Source organism: Catharus ustulatus, chromosome 7, assembly GCF_009819885.2.
Source record: "Catharus ustulatus isolate bCatUst1 chromosome 7, bCatUst1.pri.v2, whole genome shotgun sequence".
In the NCBI taxonomy this organism is placed as follows: Eukaryota; Metazoa; Chordata; class Aves; order Passeriformes; family Turdidae; genus Catharus; species Catharus ustulatus.
Window position 1 is genome coordinate 7,862,868 of NC_046227.1, and position 23,926 is coordinate 7,886,793.

The following is a 23,926-nucleotide window of genomic DNA, read 5'->3' on the forward strand; positions in this document are numbered from 1 at the left end:
CTAGATTGATTCAGTATGTTACGCCTAGATATTCTCATTGTTGTGTCAAATACCCAACCTGATCTGTAAGTAAGATGAATGAATCCTTTGTGAGAGAATAGGTTGATACTATAAAGCCTCTCGATGAACAAATGAGAATCTAATTACTTGCTAAAAGTCCTTTGCAAAGCCTGTTGAAGAAGTGATGGGGGAGGCAAATGTAATGAAACAAGCTAATAGGAGCCTACATGGGCAATATATATAGCCAAGAAGAACATAATGCTGACTCATTTTATTTTATTAAATAAGTAGGTTCTCAATTTGGAAAAAAAAATCTCATTACAGGTCCTGCTGCCACATTCAGAGGAATAGGGATGGCTTGTTTAGTGATTCTGCTTCTGTTTGCACTGATCCAGTGGATGTTGGTTCCTGATGAAGAAGAAGGTAAATGCTTGTGTCACAGAAACACTACAGAATTAGTAGTGAAAAAAAGATCTCTTTGTAGCTGCTTCTGCAGCTTTCCTTTTGTATGTTTGGTGTCTTAACTTGGATTTTGACAAGTTTGTTTTCTAGTGGGAAGTTTTTGTCCTGAGCAGTGAAGAAATTGAAGTGATATGCTGATGCTGCTGTAAGAAGGGCAGCATTGAGTTCTTGAATGCCCATAGAAGGAAAGCATGATGCATTTTGCTGCCTATATGTCCTCTCAGTTCTGAGAATCCCTTAGGTTAGTCTTCAGAGCTGTAGTGAGTCATTTCAGTTGCATCAATTCTTTAAGGTCACCTTGATCCCACTTCGTGCTCTCATATTCTGCCAGTCGAAGCCACTGCTAGAAATTGTAGAAGTGGCTTCAGAAGACACAAAATTTTGCAGATTTTTTTTTTTTTAATCTGAGATATCTTCCCTCTGGAACTTGGAACTTTTTAATCTCTATCTTTATCAATATAAAGGCTAACCAGAAACTAAATACTTGGAGCAAAGTTAGGGGTGTTCCATAAATCTAATTCTTACAATAAAACTCTGGCTGACTGTGAAAAGTCATGAATTTTTGAGCTGCTTTTTACCCAAATACTTTCCAGTATGAGTTTTGAATATGAAATGAAAGTTAGTTTTCTTTACCTGGAATATTAAGTTAACTGGTTATCAAGCTGCCTGTACTGAAGTGTTCAGATGTGTATTTTGCTAGTATTTTCTTCACTGTACAGTAGTTTCACGAATACAAGCCGCACGGATTATAAGCCGCACCCCCGGTGCCTCGACAATGTTGCTGTCTTTGTCAATAGATAAGCCGCACCCCGAATATTAGCCGCACTTTCGTTCGTAGCGAGAATCCGTGCGCAGCTTTCACAAATTGGCCAATTAGTAAGAGGATCGCGGCATAGCGGGCTTTACTGGCTCGGGGCGGGGCCAGGCAGGCTCGGCCCGCTCATGGTTGCCGACGGGGCCGGGTGGCCCAGCTCAGCGCCACGGCTCGGCGGGGCTGGCCGGCTGGTGCTGCCGCCGCCGGGGGGCTCGCTGGCCCCCCTCTCCCGTCAGCACCGCCCCGCTGCCGCGTTCGCTCGCCCGGCTGGCAGGGCTGCCGCCGCCGGGCTCGCCGTCCGCCCCGCTGCCGCTTTCGCTCGCCCCGCGCCGCGCCTCGCGAGCGCCGCGCCCGCCCCGCGGCGCTTTCGCGGCTCGCGGCGGCGCTTTCGCGGCTCGCGGTTCGCGGCTCGCGGCGGCGCTTTCGCGGTTCGCGGCTCGCGGTTCGCGGCTCGCGGTTCGCGGCTCGCGGTTCGCGGCTCGCGGTTCGCGGCTCGCGGCTCGCGGCTCGTGGCTCGCGGCTCGCGGCTCGCGGCTCGCGGCTCGCGGTTCGCGGCTCGCGGTTCGCGGCTCGCGGCTCGCGGCTCGCGGCGGCGCGCTCGCGGCTCGCGGCTCGCGGCTCGCGGTTCGCGGCTCGCGGCTCGCGGTTCGCGGCTCGCGGCGGCGCTTTCGCGAGCGCCGCGTTCGCTCGCCCCGCCGGCAGGGCTGCCGCCGCCGCCACCAGGCTCGCCGGCCGCCCCCTCCCGTCTGCACCGCCGCCGCGTTTCCTCGCCCTGGCCGGCACTGCAGGCCCCCGCACCGCCGGGCCTTCCTGCTTCTGCCATGCTCCCCTGCGCTGCTAGCCCCAGTTCTCCCGGGCTCCCCCGCCCTGCTGGCTCAGGCTCTGCCGCCCGCCCCCGACACTGCTGGCCCCGCCTCTGCCAGGCTTTCCCACCTCTGCCGGGGCCGGCTGGGCTCCAGCTTGGCTTGGGGCTGCCGCGGGCTCTCACTTCCGTGTTGGCAGCTTTTAGAATTTTGTTAATAGATTAGCCGCCCCGGAATATTAGCCGCACTTCCGGGTTTCCACCAAAATTTTGGTCAAATTGGTGCGGCTTGTATTCGTGAAATTACTGTATTCAAGTGATAATGGCAAAAAATGAAAAGGTGAAAAGTCTATTTGCTACTTCAGTTTCCCATTGGCATTCAGTTAATTACATATGAATGTACAAAAGACCAGTTTGTTCATAGTGGCCTTATTCTCTTTGTTTTTGTGTTTGGTTTTCATTTAATACACACTACCCATTTTAATAGTGTGTATGTTAATTTAAAGCATGGCAGTAATTAGGCCGCTTTCAAGCAGACCAGTTGGATGAGTAAAATAAAGTATGTGGTCAAGTGTGTGCAGGATTAGTCTCTTCATTTCTTCACTCCTTGAGAACATCCAGCCCTTGCTTAAAATATCCAGTACTATCTAGGAGTTTTATAATTTTGAAAAAAAAATCTTTTTAATCTGTAAAATATTGTCTTTGGAAAAAAAATAAAATTAAAGTTTACAGAATGTGTTTTTACAGGGAACACATGGCTATTACTGAAAATATCCCCCAGTTACTAAAAGTCTGTTTAATTATTTTTTGTATGAAATATGTATGAATACTCTGGTTCTTCAAGAGTGTAAGGCACATTGGGTTGGGTCATGGCATTTTTATGGATGACATTTCAAGATAGCTATGAAAACTCTTAGAGTTTATTGGAAGACCTTAGCTGTAAAGGTCTCTTGGGAGGATTTCTTCCTTTAGCTGAACCTCTTTGACAGATACTTTGTGTCTTCCGTTGTGTCACTGTCCTCAATTCTTGTCTCACTACCTGCCTGACTCCATAGTAACTGTTTGCTGGGAACAGCTGGAGTTTCTCATACTTCCAGCCCCTGTGCAGTGGCACAGCAGCCGTCCTTGCCAGCCACATTTCCCTAACTCGGCTGAGCTGTGTCTGGCTGCTGGCGGTTTGTGCCAGTGTTCTGCTTTCAGGGCAGTGATAACCACAGTGTGAAAGCAAGAAACATTCATGCTCATTGTCTGCTTCGGGGTTTGCCTTTTTTTAAGCTTGTTGGCTTTGCCAGTGATGATTTTGTTTTAAACTCCAGAAAAGACAATGCTGGCGGAAAGGATTCCAGTGCCTTCCAGTCCTGTTCCCATAGCAACGATTGACCTTGTACAACAGCAGTCGGAAGATATCATGCCTCGGACTGAGCCCAGACTCCCTCCAAAGAAAACTAAACACCAGGAAGAGCAAGAAGATGTGAACAAGCCTGCCTGGGGCATCAGTTCTTCTCCATGGGTCACCTTAGCTTATGCTGTCTACCAGATAAAAGAGATGGTTAAGCTATCCAAAACCAATCCAACTCCTGAGATTCAGCCTTTACAGGTAATCTTCTAATGTTCAGGAAGTTCTTATGTAATTTTAATTGCTTTAAAACCTTTATAGCTCTGTAAATCTGTTAGTACCTGACAGGTATTTTCTTTATTTGTAATAAAGCTTGACTTGTGACACAGTAGTCGAAATACTGCATGAAATAGGGTTGTTTTCCATGTATAATGTAGCAGGAATAACATTGCAAGTAGTGTCTTCCTGAAGATGGTAGGAGAAGAGGCACAGAAAGAGACTCTGTTTTACATACTTGCATAAATTTGGATTCCCTTTAAGTTTACGTTTCTTTTCATATTAGTTGGAATGTGCAGGTTATGCATTTTGCAAAATTTACGAGGTGATAATTGAACATGAAGATGCACAGTTGCTTAACAGACTGTAAAATTATTTTTATTTAGTTTTTTTTTCCCTAGATGATACTGTCAGCCATCTACATGGCTGCTGTGTGCCAGACAGCTACTGATTGGATACAGAACCTTCTTTTCAAATGAAGCTAATATCTTTTTTTACCTAGATAAGAACCACCCTGGGATTTAAAATATCTGGTGGCAGGTGCTTACTGTGCACCATTACCCTTCTGTTCAGTCTCCATACAGAACAGCTTGTAACAGCTGCCTCAGTGGTTGGATGGGCTTGGATCTTGGACTTCTAATGCTCTGGCCATGCCTTACTAGAGCTGGAGCACACTGCTAAGCCAAGGAGGGAAATGCTGTCAGGTTTAGAACAGCTTGGTCAGTCTCAACCACGGTGTTTACCTGTCTGAAGGAGTGGGTGAGGTTCCTTCTTGCACCCAGTAGGCGTAAACACAGAAATGCTTTTTCCACAAGTGCTGTCTTTAGAAATGGGTAATTTGGGATGAGAGTGTGAATCAGCAGAGCTGTTGAGTAGGAATTTGACCTGGTCAGTGACCTCCTGCCTTTCTTACTTGACTTTATTCTTGGAAACGTGTTACAGGCATGCTTTAGGTTGGCTGGGTTTTTTGTTTGGTTTTGACCTGTCCAGAGTCACAGAATGTGAGTTGAAGATATTACAAAGTCTCTGTGATAAGTAATGCATCAAACTGCTCAGTTTCCCATTGCAAATGTCCTCAGGTCTTGGTTAGTGTAAGCTGCCCTCTGTTCAATCAGAGCAAAGAAGTGATGCAGAACTCAGGCAATGGACATAGCAAGAAAATAATGTTTTGCAGATGTGTGGTGTCTGAGGGTGACTTGTCCAACACTGCTGGACACAACCCAGCTGCTTCCCTGAGCACTGTGAAGTGACCAGAAGGACTTTAGTGCCTGCTCTCTATGGCACATGTCTCTTCACTGTGCTTTTCTGCCTGTAAAAATACAGTGCTGATATAAAAGTACTTCTTGTTAATGTGCCAAAATTCAATGCATCAAGAAAATTGTATCATTTTCTTCATCATATGTATTCTTCAAAATTTCTCATCCCTGTTTCAGTGCTCCAAGAGGACAAACTTGCTCCGAAGTATTGCAGGTTTTGTGCTCAGTCATTTTAGGCTGATGATATTAAAATACTGAAACTAGGAAAATGCTGCTCAGCTCTCTTATTTAATTTGTTAAATAACTTCCTTAAAATGAAAACGGATAATTTAGAGGCAGGTCAGTGCACAGAGAATTAGTGACAAAAATGATTCCTTCTTATTTCATTAAGACTTTGGATCAGTTTTGCTTATAGTCCTTCAAACAGAGGGACATATTAGCCTTATTCTCTATGCTTTGGTGCAAAACAAATAATCATAGGCAGTGCATCACCTCCTAATGAAATGTCTTACAGTGGAGGTTTGCTGTTTCAGCCTGGGGAATGTAACTGGTGTTTTAATGTGCTCTTATGTTCTCTGATAAGGCTTGTTTGAGAAGACTGGATGGATTTGTACATCAATACAGCAAAAATTCTGCCAGTTAGAAAGTCTGAGCAGTGTCTTGGGGAGGGTGGGATCAACTGAGAAAAGCTGTATTTAAGAAGTGTGGGAAAAAAAAAGGACTTGCTTAGTCTTAGTCAAAAGAATTATCTTGTCTAAACACTTTGAAATCCAGTTAATTGTTTTTTCCCCTTGAAACACAAGTTTGTTTTTTGCATGCTTCTTGGGAAAGTGCAGTTAGGAAAAGAGATGGAAGGTAAGCTGCTGTCTGCTTGCTATTAGTGTCATCTGGATTTAAATGTACTATTTTTGCTTTGCTGCTTTAAATTTGTTATGTTGTGGGCATTCAAAGCAAGTGCTTTGTGACTTTCCAGCAGTGCCTGAATGCATCTGGGGGTGTGCCAGTGGGAACAGCGTCCTGAGTATTTACGTTGACTTTTGGTATGCAATCCTTTCCCCTCTTTTTAGAAAACCAATGAGAATTGCAGTGCTTCATCAGCCAGCACAGCAAGACAACCCCAAAATCCAACAGATTCTGAGCAGTCCAGAAATTGTTCGGCACCAACACCTACAGCACCATCAGATTCCCAAGCAGATGGCAACCGTGTGGTGTCGGATCATGATGCTCAGCCTGCTGCTGCAGGGCCCTGAGACGCGCTCATCTTACCAAATCCAGTGCATGGAATTCTGCTTCTCACCTGGGAAATGCTGGAGTAGGAGCTCAAAAGTAGGACTTCCTTCATCTTAACAATCATAATGTGATGCAGTGCAAGCTTTTAACTATATAAAGAATATTCATATGACTACACAGAGCAACATGAACAGGGAAGCCAGAAGTTTGGATTCTTGAGGGAAGTGATGTGGTAGGATACAATGGTAGGAAGAATTCTCAGCTGCTTTGCTAAAGCTGAGTCAAGTGCTATGAGATTTCTTTGCCATCTGTGGAAGAAAGGAAGTTCATTCCTCATTTGTTGAGGCACAGTGTGTATTACTTGATTGGATTTTTTTTTAATTTGTTCCCAAATCAAAATTAAAAGACTTTAAAGAGAGACGGTGAGTTTCCCTGAATAGTCTATTAGAAAATACCAGATCTAATAATTCTAGGACTGTTTCTAGAACAATTTCTCAGAAACAGAGTAGCTTAAGGAATTGTATCTTTATATTATGTAACAGATTAAGTAAACCACATGCATATTCAAAGAATATGTTTTTGAAGCTAATATTCTGTTGTTTGAGATGAAAGTTTGGTTTTGCAAAGCAGAGGTTTTGAACTGGCGTTTTAGTGCAACACAAAAGCTGGAGGAAGGCTTCTGAGGAAGTTACCCTCTGTACTTGCAGCCCTGCACTCGGGCAGAAGGTTGTGTGCGTTTGGGTAATTTTAGGTTTGACGTTGTACTGAGACAAGAATCTTTGATCAAGATTGCACAACCTGAGATTGATCAATGGTCTTTTTGGGTTTTTTATTTCATCATCTATACAAGGGTTTATTTAATGCAGTGTAGTTATTATGGTTATTTATTAAGAAAAGAGTAAGCTTTAAGTGCCTAGGGAAGGTGGGTGGGTAGGGAGGAATCACCTAAAAATCTTAATGTTTAGGATTATAGGGGCAAAGTAGTGGATGCAGAAATCAAGTAGAGTGAGAGATTCTCAGGAGGAAGCAAATGTAACTCAATTGCAGTATGTTTAGGAAGTTACTTTGCCCAATGTCAAGACACTGGAGGACTTTGGATTATGTTTTGTTATGCTTCTTAATACTGTCTGCAGCCAGCTCATGCTGGTGCATAGTGAAAATTGCTGCTGGAGGGAAATCCTCGGGCTCAGGGAGGAGTCGGGGGGGTTTAGTCAGGATAGTGTTTTGGCCCATTTTCTTAGATGAACAGCTTGTTCCTGGGAGATCCTGAGCACTCTGCTCCCATGAGACTGAGGGAGCACTGCTCAGCTGCCCTCCTGGAAGTGAGATGTGTGTGAGGTGCGAGGCATTCCGTGGGGAAGGTGCCACTGTTGGACTGCACTGAGCCAGAGGCAAGGCCACAGGAGCCCAGTCAGGGAGAGAGAGGAAGGTGGCAGCAGCTGAGCAGGGAAGGGGGTGCACAGGGTTACCCACTTTGACATCTGTTAGCTTGAGTGAAGGGGTGTCCCATAGCTGTGCTTTAGCTGTGCTTTTAGAACAACCCACGTTCTGGCAGTGCCTGGGACCAACACCATAGACAATAAAAAGAAACATCAATGACTAGCCACTAGTTACTTTTTTTGCACTTGAACTTAAATGTACTGTACTCACATAAATCCTCATGACTTGTCTAAGTGTCCTTTAAAATCAGAAATGTATTTATTGTATGTTTGTATAACTTGGGGGAGAACTAAAGACTGAACAGGTGACAGGACAGAAGGATGTTAAAAATCATCTTGAGGCTAACCAACCATTTGTTGAGTTCATGCTGTATGGTGTTACCTCAGCTGCTACTGCATAGCACCTGGATTGTGAAGTGAAGAGCTTGTACACTGTGTTTACACTTCAGAATTGTGTATTTGAAATGCCTGCTCTTTTTGGAATTGTATAGTCATTCTATGTTGCAAAATGGACATGTACACCTGGATTTTGATATTTGTGAAACTGTAAAAACTGTGGTAAGAAATATAAAATATCCATAACATATTTAACAGTATCAACATGAACTTTCATTTTATTTGCTCATATTCGTGTCAGCAGTGAACATAACCACCTGAAGTGAAAATAATTCAGTAATAATGACCTTTTACTAAAGTCACTGAAGAATGCTGAACCAAGAGCCTGGGAACTATTCCTGCACCGTGTTAAAACAGTATTTGATACTAAAATCTGACTGTAAGCACCAGTTCCCTTCTGTGGGGTGCAGGGAATGTAAGGGACACAAACCAATGTGTGTTGTAAACTGGTTGGTATGGAAGAGTACAGGGCATCACTGTGAACACCACAGACAACAGAGAAAAATGTAACATCCTTTGTTAAGGAAGAAAGGCTTTTGTAAGAGTTAGGGCAATGGATTACTGCCTAAATTCTGTTCCTAGATTTTCTGGCTGAACAGTGGACAGTACTTAACAATTGTGTTTCAGTAAGGCTGTGTCATCTCCACATATCACAGGAACACTGTGCGAGTGAACAGGGCTCCAGTGACAGCAGCTGGTTTTGGTGGATTTTGTTTATGAAACCCTTTCAGTGTTGGAACAGGCTTGGGAGGATTTTTAAGGTCAATACTAGCTACCCACTGAGGTAGCCATCATGTGTCTACTGCCGTTCTGTTCTACATGCATTCTACTTTGGATAGTATTTATGCATCCCTGCCAAATGGTGGATCTCACAACTACACACAGCGTGAGTTGATTATTTAATTTTTATTGCTTTTTAACTTTTTTCCTTGTTGAAGTAGGTGTAGTACCTGGTATTCTTCTAAAACATGTAATTACCTAAACTGGGGTGAGGGTGGGCTTTTCCATTTCACATATTGCTTAGGTAAAATGCTACCTTAATATATAATCTGGGCTATTGTATGTAAATACATATTATGTACTTACATAGTACATACATGTACTTACATACCTCCATATTATGGAAGGGTAGTCATCACTACCTCACTAAAGACAGGACATCCAGAAAAACTGTGTGTTTAAGCTCAGACAAATCTGATTCTCTCCCTTGGCCTCAACTGCTTGGATGGGAGTTCTTGGCTCACTATGAAGTACACTGAAAAAAACCTGTGTACTTTAAAACATGCAAAAAACATTAAGACATCTCTTTGAGTGTCCTTTGCCCAATCTATAATGATTTTTAAGTACTCCATTTTCATGATGGTGACACAAAGATTAAATAAATCTGACTTGGTCTATGGTAATTGTTCAGGGAGAGTTTCCACCTTTCTCCTAAACCATCCAAGACAATGAGACTTTCCTGTGTTTTCACAACTGCTTATTGCTAGTGCCAGAGCCCCCCAAGCCAAACCTAATTTCCAGAGTGTGGGTGGCAATTTAACTGTGGATTTGGTAGCAGCAGCCTCTCTTAGGATGAGTCTGCTGCTAGTGGCCTTCCTAAACAGAACTCTTGCTCTGTTTTTGAATGTTCTTGACTTAACAGCGGGTGCATTTTGGATCACTGCTTGATGTGGCTTTTCTCTGCTAAAAATGCTTTAGATTCTGCATAGGTACTTAAAATTTTATGGCACTAAAGGGTGTTAACTGTCTCTTTAGTGTAAAATGGAAGTGTTCCTTTAAAACTGAAGCAAAGCTAAAGCAATATAAAGGAGGAAAGACCATGTCAGTAAGGCTTTAAGGTTTTAAAGCACCAGCTCTGAGTCCTGTTACTCTTGGATTATGGTATGGCCACACTTCTTAGCACCATTGGAGGTAAATGGTTCTGTCCCTGGTGCAGTGATGGACAAGGAGAACCCATGACAGCACCTGCACTGCTGAAGTCATGCTGCACCACCAGCCATGTTACAAAGAACAGACACCCCTTTTAAAGCAGATAGATCCCAATCTGACATGCCCTTCTTGAGCACCAACTGCTCCCCATCACTGACCGTTCCTGGTGAGTTTGTAAGATCAGACACTGACAGAATTAATGGTCTTTTGTCTTCTGCAGTTTGTTAGACAGTAAAGGAAAACAGCAAAGTGAGAACAGAACTATAGGGACGGATAGTCTAAAGAAAGAAATGACATCTGCAGGTGGATGAACTGAGGTACACACTCTACTCCCTAGCTTGGGACTGTGTAATATCTAAGCTGAAAGACACATGACTGCCTAAATATCTCTTCCTAGTCTATTTTTCCTCCCCACATCTCCAGTGAGAAGTCCCACAGATGGCTGAGAAAGGGAAGGTAAAAGCCAGGTATCTTCCCTCATTATTTTGCCAGGAATGATTTTCTGCTTCTTACTCAGTGACCAAACTACTGAGTACTCTGAGACTAGTGGAGCTCTGTGCTTCAGGCTCACAGCACCACTCTAGCCTTGCTGATAGCAGTTTCTCCAAGGAGCTGAAGCAGCCTCAGTCTTTGTGGCCTTTTGGGAGCTTCTGAGAGGCATGGAATAGACAGCAGTAACCACCTGAGGTAAGCTCACACTGAAACTGAAGGCATAGCAAAAATGTTTGGGGACAGAAAACCTCTCCTAAAACATCTGCATTGTTAGAGGTGGAGAAGCAGAGGGCTGGAGAAAGGTTTAGCAGTAGATCTGTGCAAGAAGGAAGAAAGTACATAAATAAACAAAGACTTGGAAAAAACAAAATGCAGTATAACTACAGCAGAGATCAAGAACAGAATGATATGGGCAGAAGGTGAAAAGTCAGGCAGCATTCTGTGGGGCAAGGGGAGCTTAAAACTAAAGGCAGAGGCAGGATGAAGCTAACAGACAAGCCCAGCCAGAAGAGGAAACAAACCTCATTCAGCTGCATTAACTCTCTATGAGGAGTCTCACAAACAACTAACACAATTTATCGACACTCTAACAGCACATCAGAAGTGTTGACAGAGGGTACTTAGTAAAAAGAGAGTATAAAAAATGGCTTTTCCTCCCTCTAGTGCTCAGCACAGAGGACTTGACAATGGAAAGGGCCAAAACATTCTCTGTTTACTAGAGGTAGTGTCCTTGGTAAAAGAAGGCAAGCTGGTGGACAGGCTGTCTTTAGTACTTGCCTTGGAAATACACAGTGTTTGTTTCCCCAGTGAAAATACCCATAGCATGAGATTCCTCTTGAACAGCCCCTGTGGTTTTCTTCTGTTGCTCTAATCAGGTAACATTGGTGATACAGGAAACAGTTTTTTCAAAAATCCTTTTTTGTCCAATAGCAACCACGAGAAAAGGCCAAGTGTGAGTTCTCATTCTGTATCCTGCCTTTCGAGGACAGGTGTGTTTTCTGTCTTCTTTTTTTGTTGTTATTGCTCAAAGCAGCTCAGTAGCATATGGAAATGGAACTTGTGTATGCATTTCATTTGCATTCTCCTCATCTTCTTCGTGGACAGAATTGGCTGGCTCATCTTGCTCAGACTGTGCCCTTGTCTCAAACAGCTGCTCCTCCAGGAAGGAGCTCCCAATGCCATACTGCTCATCATGCGCCTTTGTTTCTGCAGGTGAGACGTGGGGAGATCCCAGAACAAAAGCTGCAAACCTGCCAAATTATGAAAGGGAGAAGTGATCAGCTGAGAAATTAAAAGAAGAAATACTGTAAATTCTAGGGTATTGCTATATAAGCAGGAGTGTTGTAAGGACATCCCAGAGGCAGTGCAGATGAGGGGAAGTTCCAATAATGCATGGCAGCAAACCCCAAAGATTGGTTTTCCCAGCTCATCTTTTCAGTATTTTCTGTAGAAGTAGCTTTTGCTCTTCTGGAAACCATCTGCAAGGTCTTGTGAGTAAGCAAAAAGATCTAACTTTGTGTTCACATCTTGTCAATACTTGGAGGGTAATCCAGACTAAGCGTTTGTACAGTGGGGTAGTTGGTACTTCAGCAGCTAAAAAGAAATTAAAGCTGTAGCACATTTGAGACAAAAGCTGTAAGGATTCAAGTATGTTGATACTGCTAATGAAAGGAAAAAAATGGCAAGAATCCTGCACTCCTACATTGTGTGTAGTCACCTTGTTGCTGGTGCTGTGTGTGTACTGTGAGCAAGCTGAGCTCAAGTCTTCCCAAAGAATTCCTGCCTCTGGTGAAGCTGGAGCTGCAGACTGGGAGTTCTGCAGCTGCTCCAAGTAACAAAGCTAGAACAAAGCATGAACTTAGCACTGTCCCCGTACTGCAATCCACCACAAATCTTAATTTCAGTGGGCAACTCCATTGAGGAGAGAGAACAGAGCTGGAGGTTTCTGGCAAGAGTGTGGGAACAGACGGCAGTTCTGACACCTAGGTAAGTGTCGACAGCATCAGAGAAATGTATGAAAAAGGAAATGCATTCTGGAGTTCTGGTAAACTGATCAATAATTTACATTTCAGACTTAACATTTCTGCGAGATGAATGTCGTCACCTCGCCATTCTTGGAAGCTCTGTTAGTCTAAATGGGGAACAGGTTTGCCTTGGGATGAACCACAATCTGATGCTTAATGGGAGCTGGGAGGGGTTCTCCAAATCTTACTGCTGTTGATTCTCCTTTTTATTTCCCTGTTCTCAACCAGTGAATAGTTTATAATAACTCTGTTAATGAACTGACGACTAGAAAATAGACATGTCTCAGTTGTTTTGTACATTTGGTGGTATTTAGTTCTACAACACAATAGTACATTTTCACTTTTTTATCTCTCCATCATACTAAAGAAGACAAGCAGCTTAGAAAGTAAGACTGTTTAACAGTAAATCTATAAAACCTGGCAGAGAGGCTGTCTGTATGCCAGTTCAAGGAAGATGAAGGTTCTGAAACTGGGTTTAACTTGTTAATGATTAAATTCCAAGCTGACTGAGGTTCTTTTAAAATCTTGACACTGGTTCTGTGGCAAGGACTAGATCTTTGTGGCTGGCTAATATATGAAACTCTGCTTCTGATATCTTCAAGTTTTTGTTTTGATGGGAATACACTGTTATGATTAATGTTATATTCTGCAGGATTTTCTGGCTTTGCTTGCTTGACTCTTCCTGACCTATATTTGTCTTAGGTTTATCTCTTAAGCTATACGTGGCACAGCTTGTCTACCTGTTCTACTTGTTAGCTGCAGGTATTGATTTCTTTCAGATAGTGATACTTCAATAATAGGATTCCCTGACTGTGCAGGTATGCAGTTGGAGGGCGTAATATAGGTAATATTTGAGTGTGCATCTTCACCCTGCCCCAGTTTTACACCACAGAAAAGGGCACTGTTCTAAAACCTGAAGGAGGGCAATTTCACTGGTTACAGAGCCACCAGGGTCACTGCAAGAGCTTACAGATGCACTGTAGGAAGCCTTTAAGTTCTACAACCATGAATTAGCTGTGAAGGTCTGCAGACTCCCAAGAGTAATTTGTGGCCAGGGAGGAACAAGCAGAAGTTTAATGCCACCAGCAAGTAATACCCTTGAGAGGTGTGGCTGTGGTCCTGAGTGGGATATGCAAGATAAACACAACTGGAACAGTGCCTGAAGTGGCATTTAGGTCTGTTGTGCGCCAGTGTCTGTGCAGTGTGTTTCCTGTTTTTGAGGAGCCAGGATTTCTTACCTGTGAGGAGCCTGGAGTTTGGATACAGCTATCCATGATGGGAAGTCAGGGCTCCTGCAGAATGAGCGCAGCTCCTCCAGAGCTCTGATAGTTTCACTTTCACCTTGTTCTCGATACTCCTCTTCAGTAAGGTATTTAAACACCAATTTTTTTGATTTAAAGAGATGCTTCACTTTTCTAGAAGGAAATTAAAATAATCAGTGTTTATAAAGTCTTCTGGCACGTAATTATCTGCCCTTTTTTTCTATACCTGCTATTAACATGCATTAGTCACCTCTATCCTTTTAGGAGAACAAGCTGCATTCTTAGATTTGAGGGCAAGGTATGTAATGTTGGCTAGCCTGTCTACCCTAGGTCTTAACCAAAGCTGTACAATCCACATGATATTTAATGAGCCTCAGATGAGCTTTAGATCAGGTCTTTATTGTGTATGCATGGACTAAAATCTCACAGAATTAAAGAGATGGCTGCTTGCTCAGCCATTTTTAGGTGCAAAATGCAAAATGTGTCTGTGCAGAGACACGGGCTGAATGAAAACCCAGTCTGCATATGTTACTTCAAAGATAAGCAATGCTCTAAGCCTGCTGTGAGTTGTTCGTGTTGTTTACTAGATTGCTTCTCTTAAATCTTGCTCTAAATTACAAAACTGAGTAGTCTGAGGCCAAAATGTTTACAATCTGATGGTTTTTTTGCTGCTGCATAGCGATGTATAATATAATTAGATATAAATTAGAAAGTGTGCCATGTTCTGTTTCCTTCTGTCAACTGCTTTCAATTTAAATGTTGTGATGAGTTAAGATAAGCAAGGGCTGGATGCCCATAAAACTTTCAGCTCTGTATAAAAACACCTGCTCCAACATCAGCAGCATTCAGCTTTCCTCCTCATATCCCTTTAAAGCAGAGAACTGAAGCTGTTGTTTAGGTCAAATAGTGAAGGGTCTTGCTGGCTCAGTGAGATCCACTGTTCTTAACAAGAAATACTGCAAGATTCTAAATTATTTTGATGTATTTGCTGATTTTAACTGTGTATCTGGCATCATGGCCTCACAGTTTGATGCTGTGGCTTAAGGATTTTGAAATAGAAAAATTAGAAAGCCCTTATCATTCTCCTAAGAGAGATTTGTAGAGCTGTATTTCTTTATAGAAGCATCAGTTCATGAAAACCAAAAAGAACCACATGAAGAATAAACAACAGTGTTACTTTCAAGTTTTACTCTGAAAAGTGTACTTGTGGCTACATCATACTGATTCCAGAGTGTTCTGAACCTGCTTACAACAGGTGCCGATCTTACATGTTGCTTTTGAGACAGCTGTTGCTCCTCAGCTGCAGGCAAAAATTGTTCTATAACAAATGATGAATTCAACCTAAAATAAAAAAAGCTTCAACTCGGGCCACACTTCAGCATGTAAAAAGAGAAGACAAAACCAAAGCAGTATGTTCTCCAAAACTAAACAGAGGGTAAAAAAAAAAGAAAACCCAAATTAATTGTGTTTTATTATTTTGGTTATGCCAGTTCTGGTCTTTGCCTCTTCCTACTTCTCTGCGGTTCAGCAGAGTCCACAGCTATGGAACAGTCTGTATCAAGACTGAAGCTGGATGCCATCCATCTCTGAAGGTAAAAAACAGATGTCAATTGGCAGGGCTTTTTAGAATCTTCATTTGAGTGTTGCACTTGTGCTAAAACCTGCTTCAAATTCAAGGATGAGCAAACACGTTGTTCGTGTATTGCTATTGAAAACACTTAGACCTACTGCAAGCAGTTCCTGTTCCAAATCCACAATGTAAATGGGCCTCTAGGAGTACTGAGGAATATCTCCATAGTTCTGAGATTGCTTCTGTGAATCACAGGGAGGTAACAAAAACTAAAAAAACAAAAAAACAAAACAAAAAAAAACCAAAAAAAACAAAAAAAAACCCTAAAATCATGGAGAACACTGTTTTGTGGACACGTGATTTTAGTCTCTGAACTCTCTTCAACCTCCACTTTTGAACAGCTGCCTCCTTGGTGATGGTGTACTGTTTTATCCCTAAGATTCCATATGAGTTCCCTGCAGCTTCTCTCACTACACATCAAGCCAAGGCAGTACTGCTGCAGTCTAATCAATCAAACAGAAATGTTCTGGTTGCCATATGCTGTGGACTAGAAGGTGCTACATTTGTCCTTAAGAACACAGTCACATTTCTCCATTATCCACAGAACAAAACTCATGCTTAAAACTGCCAAGTGGAAAATAATTTCTGTTTATGGATCTTAAACCTTTCCTACTGCAGTTTTACATTTGACAAAATTATGAACAACTACTAGAAATTCTTAAACCATTATTGAAGTGTAGGGGTTTGGTTTTTTTCATTATCATCTTCCAGTATTTCCTAGTTCTCCCAGGACTAGGACATTCATAAACAGACACAGACCTGGCAATGTGACAGGCAGCACCCAGGGGGTAACACAGGCCTTTGGAGCAGAGGCTGACTGCAATGACTGCATATGCAACTTGAGGGATGGTGACACCAAAGTAGATCAGGACAAAGGCTGTTAATTGGAGCATCCACGTGAGCAAGTTTATGCTGAGCTCTGTGGTCAGTGGCCCATGCTGATAGCAAATGGCAAAGCTGGTAATCCCAACAGCCAGAAAATACCCTGTAGGAACAGAAAAGGACATGGAGAAAAAGATGCAAACTACCCTTACGAACTTTACTTTGCTTCCCAAAGCTTGCAGCTGCTGTGAAGTGTAGCCTGCTGATTCTTGTGTTGTCTTACAGACAATTGCATGATGTTTTACATGCTTTCTATTTCCAAAGCATGCCAAGAGCTCACAAGGTTATCTCTGAACAGCTTTTAGCCAATGCTGGGGGCTGCACGTGAATTCTCCTCACATGACCGTGTTGAGGCAGGTGCCAGATCAATAGGTTTGTCAGCCCCTGCAGCCACATCCCATTCCCAATGTGTGCATCCATTTCCCACATCCAGCAAAGTGCAAACCAGAGGAGTTGCCCTTTTGCTGTTACAGGGAAAGTATGTAACAGCAAATCAATGAACTAATAATGCCAGCAAGATCTGCTCTTAGAACTAGTGCTCTACATCAAACTCTTTATTTAATGATACAATGTGAATGAACACTCATTTGAGTGGATTAGGAACCTTTAGAATGTTTCAACATCTATGGCTGGGGAGAAAATAGAACTCTATAAATGAGTCACTTGACTTTCTTTTTTTTATGGGCAAGTATTCATCTGACCACTAAATTAAACTAAAATCTGCATCACAATTCTTGGTAATTTTCTTACCCAACAGGTAGTTTTTGTGTTCAGACCACAACCACTGTATATTCTCTTTGAAGCAGTAAATTAAATAGAGGGAGACCATCCAGGAGCCGCTCATTAAAATCCAGAATGTACTGTGCTAGAAAATTTTAAAAAGAAAAAAAAGGTAATAAAACTTCATCAAAAAAATTCAAGGCAGAATCTGGACCCTTGTTTCCAAAGGAACTCACAGGCAAAAACAGATGTGAAATTCTTTAGATCTACAGGGTTTGAGATTTCTACTGCACAATCCCCTGCATGCTACCACAAAACAGCATAAATTCCAAGCAGAGCAACTGTATTTGTCTTTCATGTCCCAATGTCACAGCATAACCCCAGTGAAATGTGTGCCCAATTAACATAGTATTAAGGGAATGCACAGGCTTTATAAAAGTAAAGAAGAAATTCACATCTGCCTTACAATGAATTGTCTTTGGTGAATAGAAAAGAATCTGTTTCACTTGCCACTACATTTTTATTTAGATTGATTCACAGATTCAAAGGTAAGCTTAGCTGCAGTTCAATAAAAATAATTTATGCTTCAGAATGAACTCTTCTTGTACATCACCAACACCTGCTCAGTTTAAATTCAGGAGGAAGCTAAATAGAACTTGACTCTGACCTAACTATATTTACTTGATTCAAGCAATCATTTCAGTGCAATTACCTGGCCACAAAACCAGAACAAGGCCAGAATATGGCTCTGCACTGTCACTTCTTTTATTAAGATGATTACTATTATTTTGTTTCATAAATATAGATTTACCCTTGGAATAAACCTTTTAAGTGTCAACAGCACAAAGACTAGCAGAGCAAGAACACCCAGTATTATTCCAGAAAGGTAAAAGAACTTGGCACTCCTGTAAAGAGAACAAGAGAGAATATGGTGAGAAGTATCATTTGTAATTGGTTAAAATGCCACCATTTGTAAAAACAGCAGTGATCTTCAAAAAGAACTTAAATCAGCTGTAAGTTAGAGTTGCATTTATATGGTTAACAGGCCCAGTTCAGGTATTAAATCTGTGTAAGGAAAAATTCTTCTCAACAGCTACTTAAGGTCACTGGAGTTGTTACAGGTTAAGAGACTGAGCTTTTAAAGCTCACGCTACTTCTGATTGCATTGACCTTCTAGTTCTCTAATACACAGAAGAAAATGAAACAACCAATATGGTTCTGTACTGCAAGTGAAGTTTTATTTTAATTTAAAATGCAGAAAACTCTCCACAAACCATAAGGTTTTTTTCCTAAGCATATGAGCATATGCATTTATAAATTCCATCTTATTAATTCAGAGTTAATGCTTTAAAACCTATTGCTGCTCTGCTTGTTTTAGAGGTGCCTCCTGACAATTATTTTGTGACTCACTTTGCTTTGAAGTTGTGGGCATATATTTTGCTGTAACAACTGAGTATCCTCCCTTATGTGCTATGCAAAATGTGCAGCAGAAGGAAGGCTGGCACAGAGGTGGAGCAGAAGAGGCCCCAAATGACTTCATCCTAAATATTTCCCCCCAAGGGAGGCATCATTAATAATCAGCATTATTTAGCATTCAGCTATCCTCAGTGATCTACATAAGGGATAAAGGACTTTTCTGATCTATACACTTGCCCACTGAGGATTGATTATCTTGGTGTTCCCCAATGCAGGAAGTTTGGATACAAAAATTCTAACACAGCTGACTGATAAACAGTTAGGCACTCCAAGGTATGTCACAATCTGTCCAAACACAAATGGTATGAGGAAGTTTTAAATATATATTTAGTTCCTTATTTCACTTTCCCAAAGAACTGCCTCTTTAGCTTAGGAAACAGACCAAAGATGCACAGGCTTTGGGAAAGAAGATCAAAAGCAGGTAGTACTCACCTGCTCAGGCTGTTTGCAAAATGGAACAGAAAAATTCCAGCTACAAACAAAAACAAGAGCTTTCCATCTAGCACTAAAAAGGGGGGAAAGAAATAGAAATTGACTTTAGACTAATTCAATCTGAAATGCTGATTATATAAAACATCAACAGAAAAGTCCCCAGCTTCTTACAGAAGAGATGGTACATTCAGTGGCATTGGCAATACCAAACCATCTGTAATCTAAACTCACAGATTTGGTACTTACTTTCTCTTTTCACCCTCACAATGTACGGTTCAATTTTGAAGGGTTGTATTTTGAAACAAACATCCTCTCCATATTGTTTTATGCTCAGGAAAGTTTCTGTACATGTCTCTGGTTTCCAGAGGATTTGAACAGCACATGCAGCAAACTCAAAAACAGTTTCTGAATTCCGACAGTTGTTTCTTTCTGAAATAGGCTCAAACCGGAACTTTTCTCTGCTGCTAACTTTTATCTAGAAACAAAGAACAGAATACACAGAGAAGCAGCTCACAATCACTCTGGGGTTTTGTGAACTATATCACATATCAACCATGCATGTGGTAATGAAAATCAATCTTAATTGTTTAGTATTTGTTATTTATATTATGCAAAGATTAATTGTTTAAATCATCACCTTAAAAGGTAATTCAGAAAACTCATCGGCAGCAAAGTTCATGGAGGGACCTCATTCCATCCAAAAGCACAGTGGGTTTGGTTTTAGTGTGACACTTACCCACACACAAATTTCTAATAAAGCCAGTAATATCTGACTGACCACAGTTTGTTTTGAGAATGTTCATACCCCTCCTCCTTCCCCTCCTGAACCATAACAAATTTTATTTGCTTTTCTTTATAATGCAATCTTAATAAGAGGGCTGAGGAAAATTAAAAACAGCATAACCAGGAATTTAAATAGAAGTACATTTCTTTTGGGTATTTTGGGTTTTGTTTTTTTTTTTTGCTGGTTCCCAGCACCCTTCCCCACCAAGCTGCTAAAAGATCTTATCCATCTTCTGAGTTGGGGTGATTTTCCTAAGGACTCTGATACACTGTGAGCTCTTCATCAGGGCCTACTAGAGAACAAAGACCCATCTGCAAAAAAGTGATGCAGTGGGTAATAAACCAGGTTTGTACTGAGAGGAGAAAATATGTCAGCAAGCAATTTTGTTGTGGGAAAAATCTGAACTTCTTGCTTTTAAACATTGACTCCAGGAAAGTTTGTGTGACTGATGGAGGGTTTTACCACCTGGAGCCTGCTACCATTCATTAAAACATCTGCAACATGTTCCTGAGGAAAACAGTCCTGGGAACAGACAAAGAGATGTTCCACTTTCTTGTATCTGAGAGAAAAGTCCTCCAGCAGAGACACAATGAAATGGTTTTCTTCCTTTGTCTGTAGACAACTTCTCAGGAAAGAAAAGGAACCATGGAGATGGTTAGCTCGTTCCTTTAGCTGTTACTGCTTCCACTCTTGAAGAGATTTTTATTTGCTTCAAACTAATCTCTAAATGTGTGTCTTGTAGGATGACTCTGTTCCTCAGGAGAACAAACACCACTGCTGCTGTTTGTTTATTAGTCACAATCTAATGAGCCTTTGGTTCCTACACATTGGTGTGCTGTGGTGACAGAGTCACAGAACTGCGTGTAGTCCTCAAATTTAGAATTTCCATAAAGGCAATTGGTGATAAGCAAAAGTATTTGTTGCAGAGTTTAACAGTGGTCCATCAACAGAAAAGGTGTGCAAAAAAATAATACACAGTCCTAAATTAATGTTCTTGTGGCACCACAATACTCTAGGCCTGGCTGACATCTTTACAGTAGAGACCAAAACTTACTGCATCCCAACTGGAGGCTCATAATACTGCATTTTTATCCTAGTCCCAACTGCACACCACTCAAACTGTTAATTCCACAGAGATGCTGCCCTGATCTTGCTAACTGGCCACATGGTTTGCTGGAGGAAGCTGACAAGAAATGGACTGACTGATCCCCAGAACAGCCTCTTACCTGGATAGTTGACCACAGGTACTGTAAGTGAATCGTTCTGTTTTGCACATAGCAGTAACAGTTTTCATCTTGCTTCTGGATGACATCCATTTCCTGCAGTAAGCTGCAGTTTTTACCTGGGGGGAGCAGAAAAGCTAATTTTAGTCCACTTCATTGTTTTAAATGCTGGCAGAAACATGTTCAGTATTACTTAGATGGAAATTCAAATTGGACTTCTAATCAAGTCATTTAGGCTCCAAAGTAAACTGCAACACCTTTGGAAGAAAAATAACCAGGGTGGTATTTTTTAAAAATGTAATCCAGAGAAGCTTGGCTTCAGCATCAGTGTTTTGATGGCACTGGAATAGGGCCTCTGGGCCAAATTCACTGCTGGCATGAGTGGGTGTAACTCCACCAGAGTTCCCTGTACCAGTGGTGAATGCAACTGTGGGAGTCTGAGCAGGTAAACAGACTTACATATTAACACAGTCATTTAGCACATGACACAGCTGCTGATCACAGAAGTCACACTCCTCTCCCTCAGAAATGTTTCCAATGTTAAATCACACAACTCTTCTTTTTAGAACATTTTTTTCTCCTGTCACAGTCCAGCCATGGCATGTAATAAGGGAACTGCACTGACAGCTCACCATAAATCATGGAATTAAAGATGTGAATTGTTCCAACCCTCCTGAAATGATGTTGTGAGCCCCTACGATCTTCAGAATTAAGATTGCACTTTTGAGCAGGTTGAGCAGAAATGGACCTAAAACATTAATGGAGCAAAGTCTGAATAACATACATTGTGATCTATATAGATGTGTAAAAGATACCCTGCAGTGCATTACCCCAGTGTTTCAAGAACATAATTAAAGAGAAGCATAGAGGAAATAATTACACATCCAAACAGAGGGACTCATCTGGCTTACTGAATAGAAAATGTAGGTCTCAGCCAAGCTCAGTAATAACTGCTAACACACTGTCATGCACTCAGAGCAGCAAAATGGGCATGTGCAGCCTCAATCCAGACAAGGAGATGCTGTTTGCAGGTAAAAACCTGCTGTGTCTCTCTAAGGAATCTGAAATTAATTTAAATTATATTTTAACAAAATTAGGTAAGCCAATGAAAAATACTGTGTGGATGTTCTTACTTAGGTTTATTATAGCATTACAAAATTATTGTCCACACATGATCCTACTGAATTGGTTTAACCTTAAAATTTGGCCATTTTTCCTGTGGAAAAATTAACCATTGGATTAATTTTCATCCATGGCAAATCCAGTGGGAGGGAGCACAACCACTCAGACTGCACTGGTTGTACTTTTAGACAGGGACTTTGACAAAAGTCATCGCATGATGCTGCAAAAGGATTATTTGTCAGCGAAGTGCTGCTGACTGACGCAGCAAAGAGGTGAGGCTGGGCACTACCCAGGCCTAAACCCAAGATAATCCAGTAACAGGAAATGGCAGGGCCGAAACACAGCCCAGAGTGTGCACACCTTCCCTGAAGGGCATCTTAGGATTTCCTGCCACTATGGATAAAGTATCCATCCGTGTCAAAGGTGATGTCATCCGCATGCAAGGCCAGCAAGTATTTTCTTACTGCCCATAGTTTTAAGGCATTTTTCTTCAGAAAAACCAGCTGCTTGAAATGTTGCATCAGCTCCGCAGAGTGAAACCATGATGTTTCAAAAGGAGAGATGCTTCTGAACAGGTAACTCTGAGGTGGTGCTGGGTTTAGCTACTGGGAGGACACACAGGTAGAGTAACTCTCAAATTCTGTGACTGCAAACAAAGAAATCGGAAATTATGAGCTGTCAGCATCTGCTGCAGGATCCGGAGGATGCCCAAGAGTCGAGAACGTCAATGCAAGGAGGAAGCCGGTCCTCGAGTTCCTTATTGCCACAACTGAGGACAGCCTTTAGAGGTTTGCCTGCCCTCAAATATGTTAATAAAAGATCTGTTCTGCACCCGATTCCCCTGGCCCGAGCTCCTGCGAGCCAGAGGGAGTCTCACACCCAGAGGCAGCTCCTGTCCCGCCCTCTGCGCGCCGCGCTCCCTTTGTCCGTGCGGGCTCTCCCGGCCGCTTCCCAGCGCCACGATGCGGGGCCATCCTGCGGGAGCCGAACTGCTCCGGGAGAACAGGGGAACACGGCACAGCGCCTCAGGCCGCGGCTGCCCCGGCTCAGCGGCACCGGCGGGGCTTGGCGGCCCCGGCCCGGCAGCCGGGCAGCGCCATGTTATTGGGAGCCGCGGGGCGCAGGGACAGCGGCAGCGGAGCGCGTCCCCGCTCCGCAGGGATGGGGCAGAGCAACCCCCGGCCTGCGAGCACCCGCCCTGCCCCGCGGCCGGGAGGGGACGGGCAGTACCTGCTGGCGGCGCCTCCCCGCTGCCCGCGGCCGCCCCGGGCAGCGCCAGCCGGACGAGCAGCAGGAGCAGCCCCGGCCCCGGGCGGGCCCGCGGGCGCTGCCAGCGGCGGGGCGGCCGCGCCGGACCCATGCGGCCGCGCCGGCTGCAGCCTGGGCCCTCGCGGCCGGCGAAGGGCGGGGCCGGGGCGGTGCGGGCCGCGCTCCCCCCGCAGGGCCGACAGCCCCGGGGCTCCACCCGCGGTACCCCCCGCTTGGGCGGCAGCAGCCATGAGGGGCTGAGGGCCCTGGGCTGTTCTTGTGCCTTCCGAAAACCATCGGACGTAACAGCCCAGCGCAGAGCGTGTCCTTGGGTTGTTGTGATCCCCTCAGTGAGAGCGCTGGCGGCCTGGTAAAGGTGTTGGGTGGTTCCGAACACAACATGGGCAGGCCGTGACCCTCGCAGAGCTCAGCCCAGGCGGTCACCCCGCCGAACGGGAGGCAGTGGGTGTTGTCCTCTCACACAGCCAGCTCCCAGCAGGGGGAAAGGCCGAGTCAGGTCACCAGGGTGCCGGTGGCTGAGGCAGACACTGAGTCACACAGCAGTCAGGCCCTCTGTCCCCACAGAGCTGCCTGAACCAAGTGTTGTTAGTGTTGCGATGCAGGTGAACATCCCCAGCTATTCTGTATTTCCTGGGCAGCCGCAAGGAGAGCCTGAACCGTTCCCCTGTCA

General features: G+C 43.3%; 2 protein-coding genes across 9 annotated transcripts in view; one reads left to right on the forward strand and one right to left on the reverse strand.

Moving 5' to 3' along the window:
- Positions 1-8,201, forward strand: part of MFSD6 (major facilitator superfamily domain containing 6) — a 30,510-nt gene extending 22,309 nt beyond the window's left edge. For 4 of the 7 annotated variants that reach the window (XM_033064229.2, XM_033064228.2, XM_033064231.2 and 1 more), the window contains exons 5-7: positions 325-423; positions 3,395-3,675; positions 6,014-8,201. In XM_033064229.2, coding sequence (XP_032920120.1) covers positions 325-423; positions 3,395-3,675; positions 6,014-6,196 — 563 coding nt within the window. In that variant the 3' untranslated portion in view covers positions 6,197-8,201. Of the gene's footprint in view, positions 1-324; positions 424-3,394; positions 3,676-5,749; positions 5,802-6,013 lie in introns of all 7 variants that reach the window. The other 3 variants (XM_033064233.1, XM_033064234.1, XM_033064235.1) reach the window with 3 other exon arrangements.
- Positions 7,997-23,278, reverse strand: NEMP2 (nuclear envelope integral membrane protein 2). 2 transcript variants are annotated; one of them, XM_033064237.2, is made up of 9 exons: positions 23,218-23,278; positions 20,869-20,984; positions 19,105-19,333; positions 18,859-18,931; positions 17,762-17,855; positions 16,981-17,095; positions 16,108-16,333; positions 13,695-13,871; positions 7,997-11,682 (listed from the first exon to the last, which is right to left on the reverse strand). In XM_033064237.2, the coding sequence occupies exons 2-9, from the start codon at positions 20,956-20,958 to the stop codon at positions 11,457-11,459; spliced, it is 1,230 nt and encodes a 409-aa protein (XP_032920128.1). In that variant the 5' UTR covers positions 20,959-20,984; positions 23,218-23,278; the 3' UTR covers positions 7,997-11,456. The 2 variants fall into 2 exon arrangements, with proteins under 2 accessions (XP_032920128.1, XP_032920127.1); XM_033064236.2 differs by lacking the exon at positions 23,218-23,278 and adding an exon at positions 22,348-23,010.
- Between the last annotated feature and the right edge of the window lie 648 nt (positions 23,279-23,926).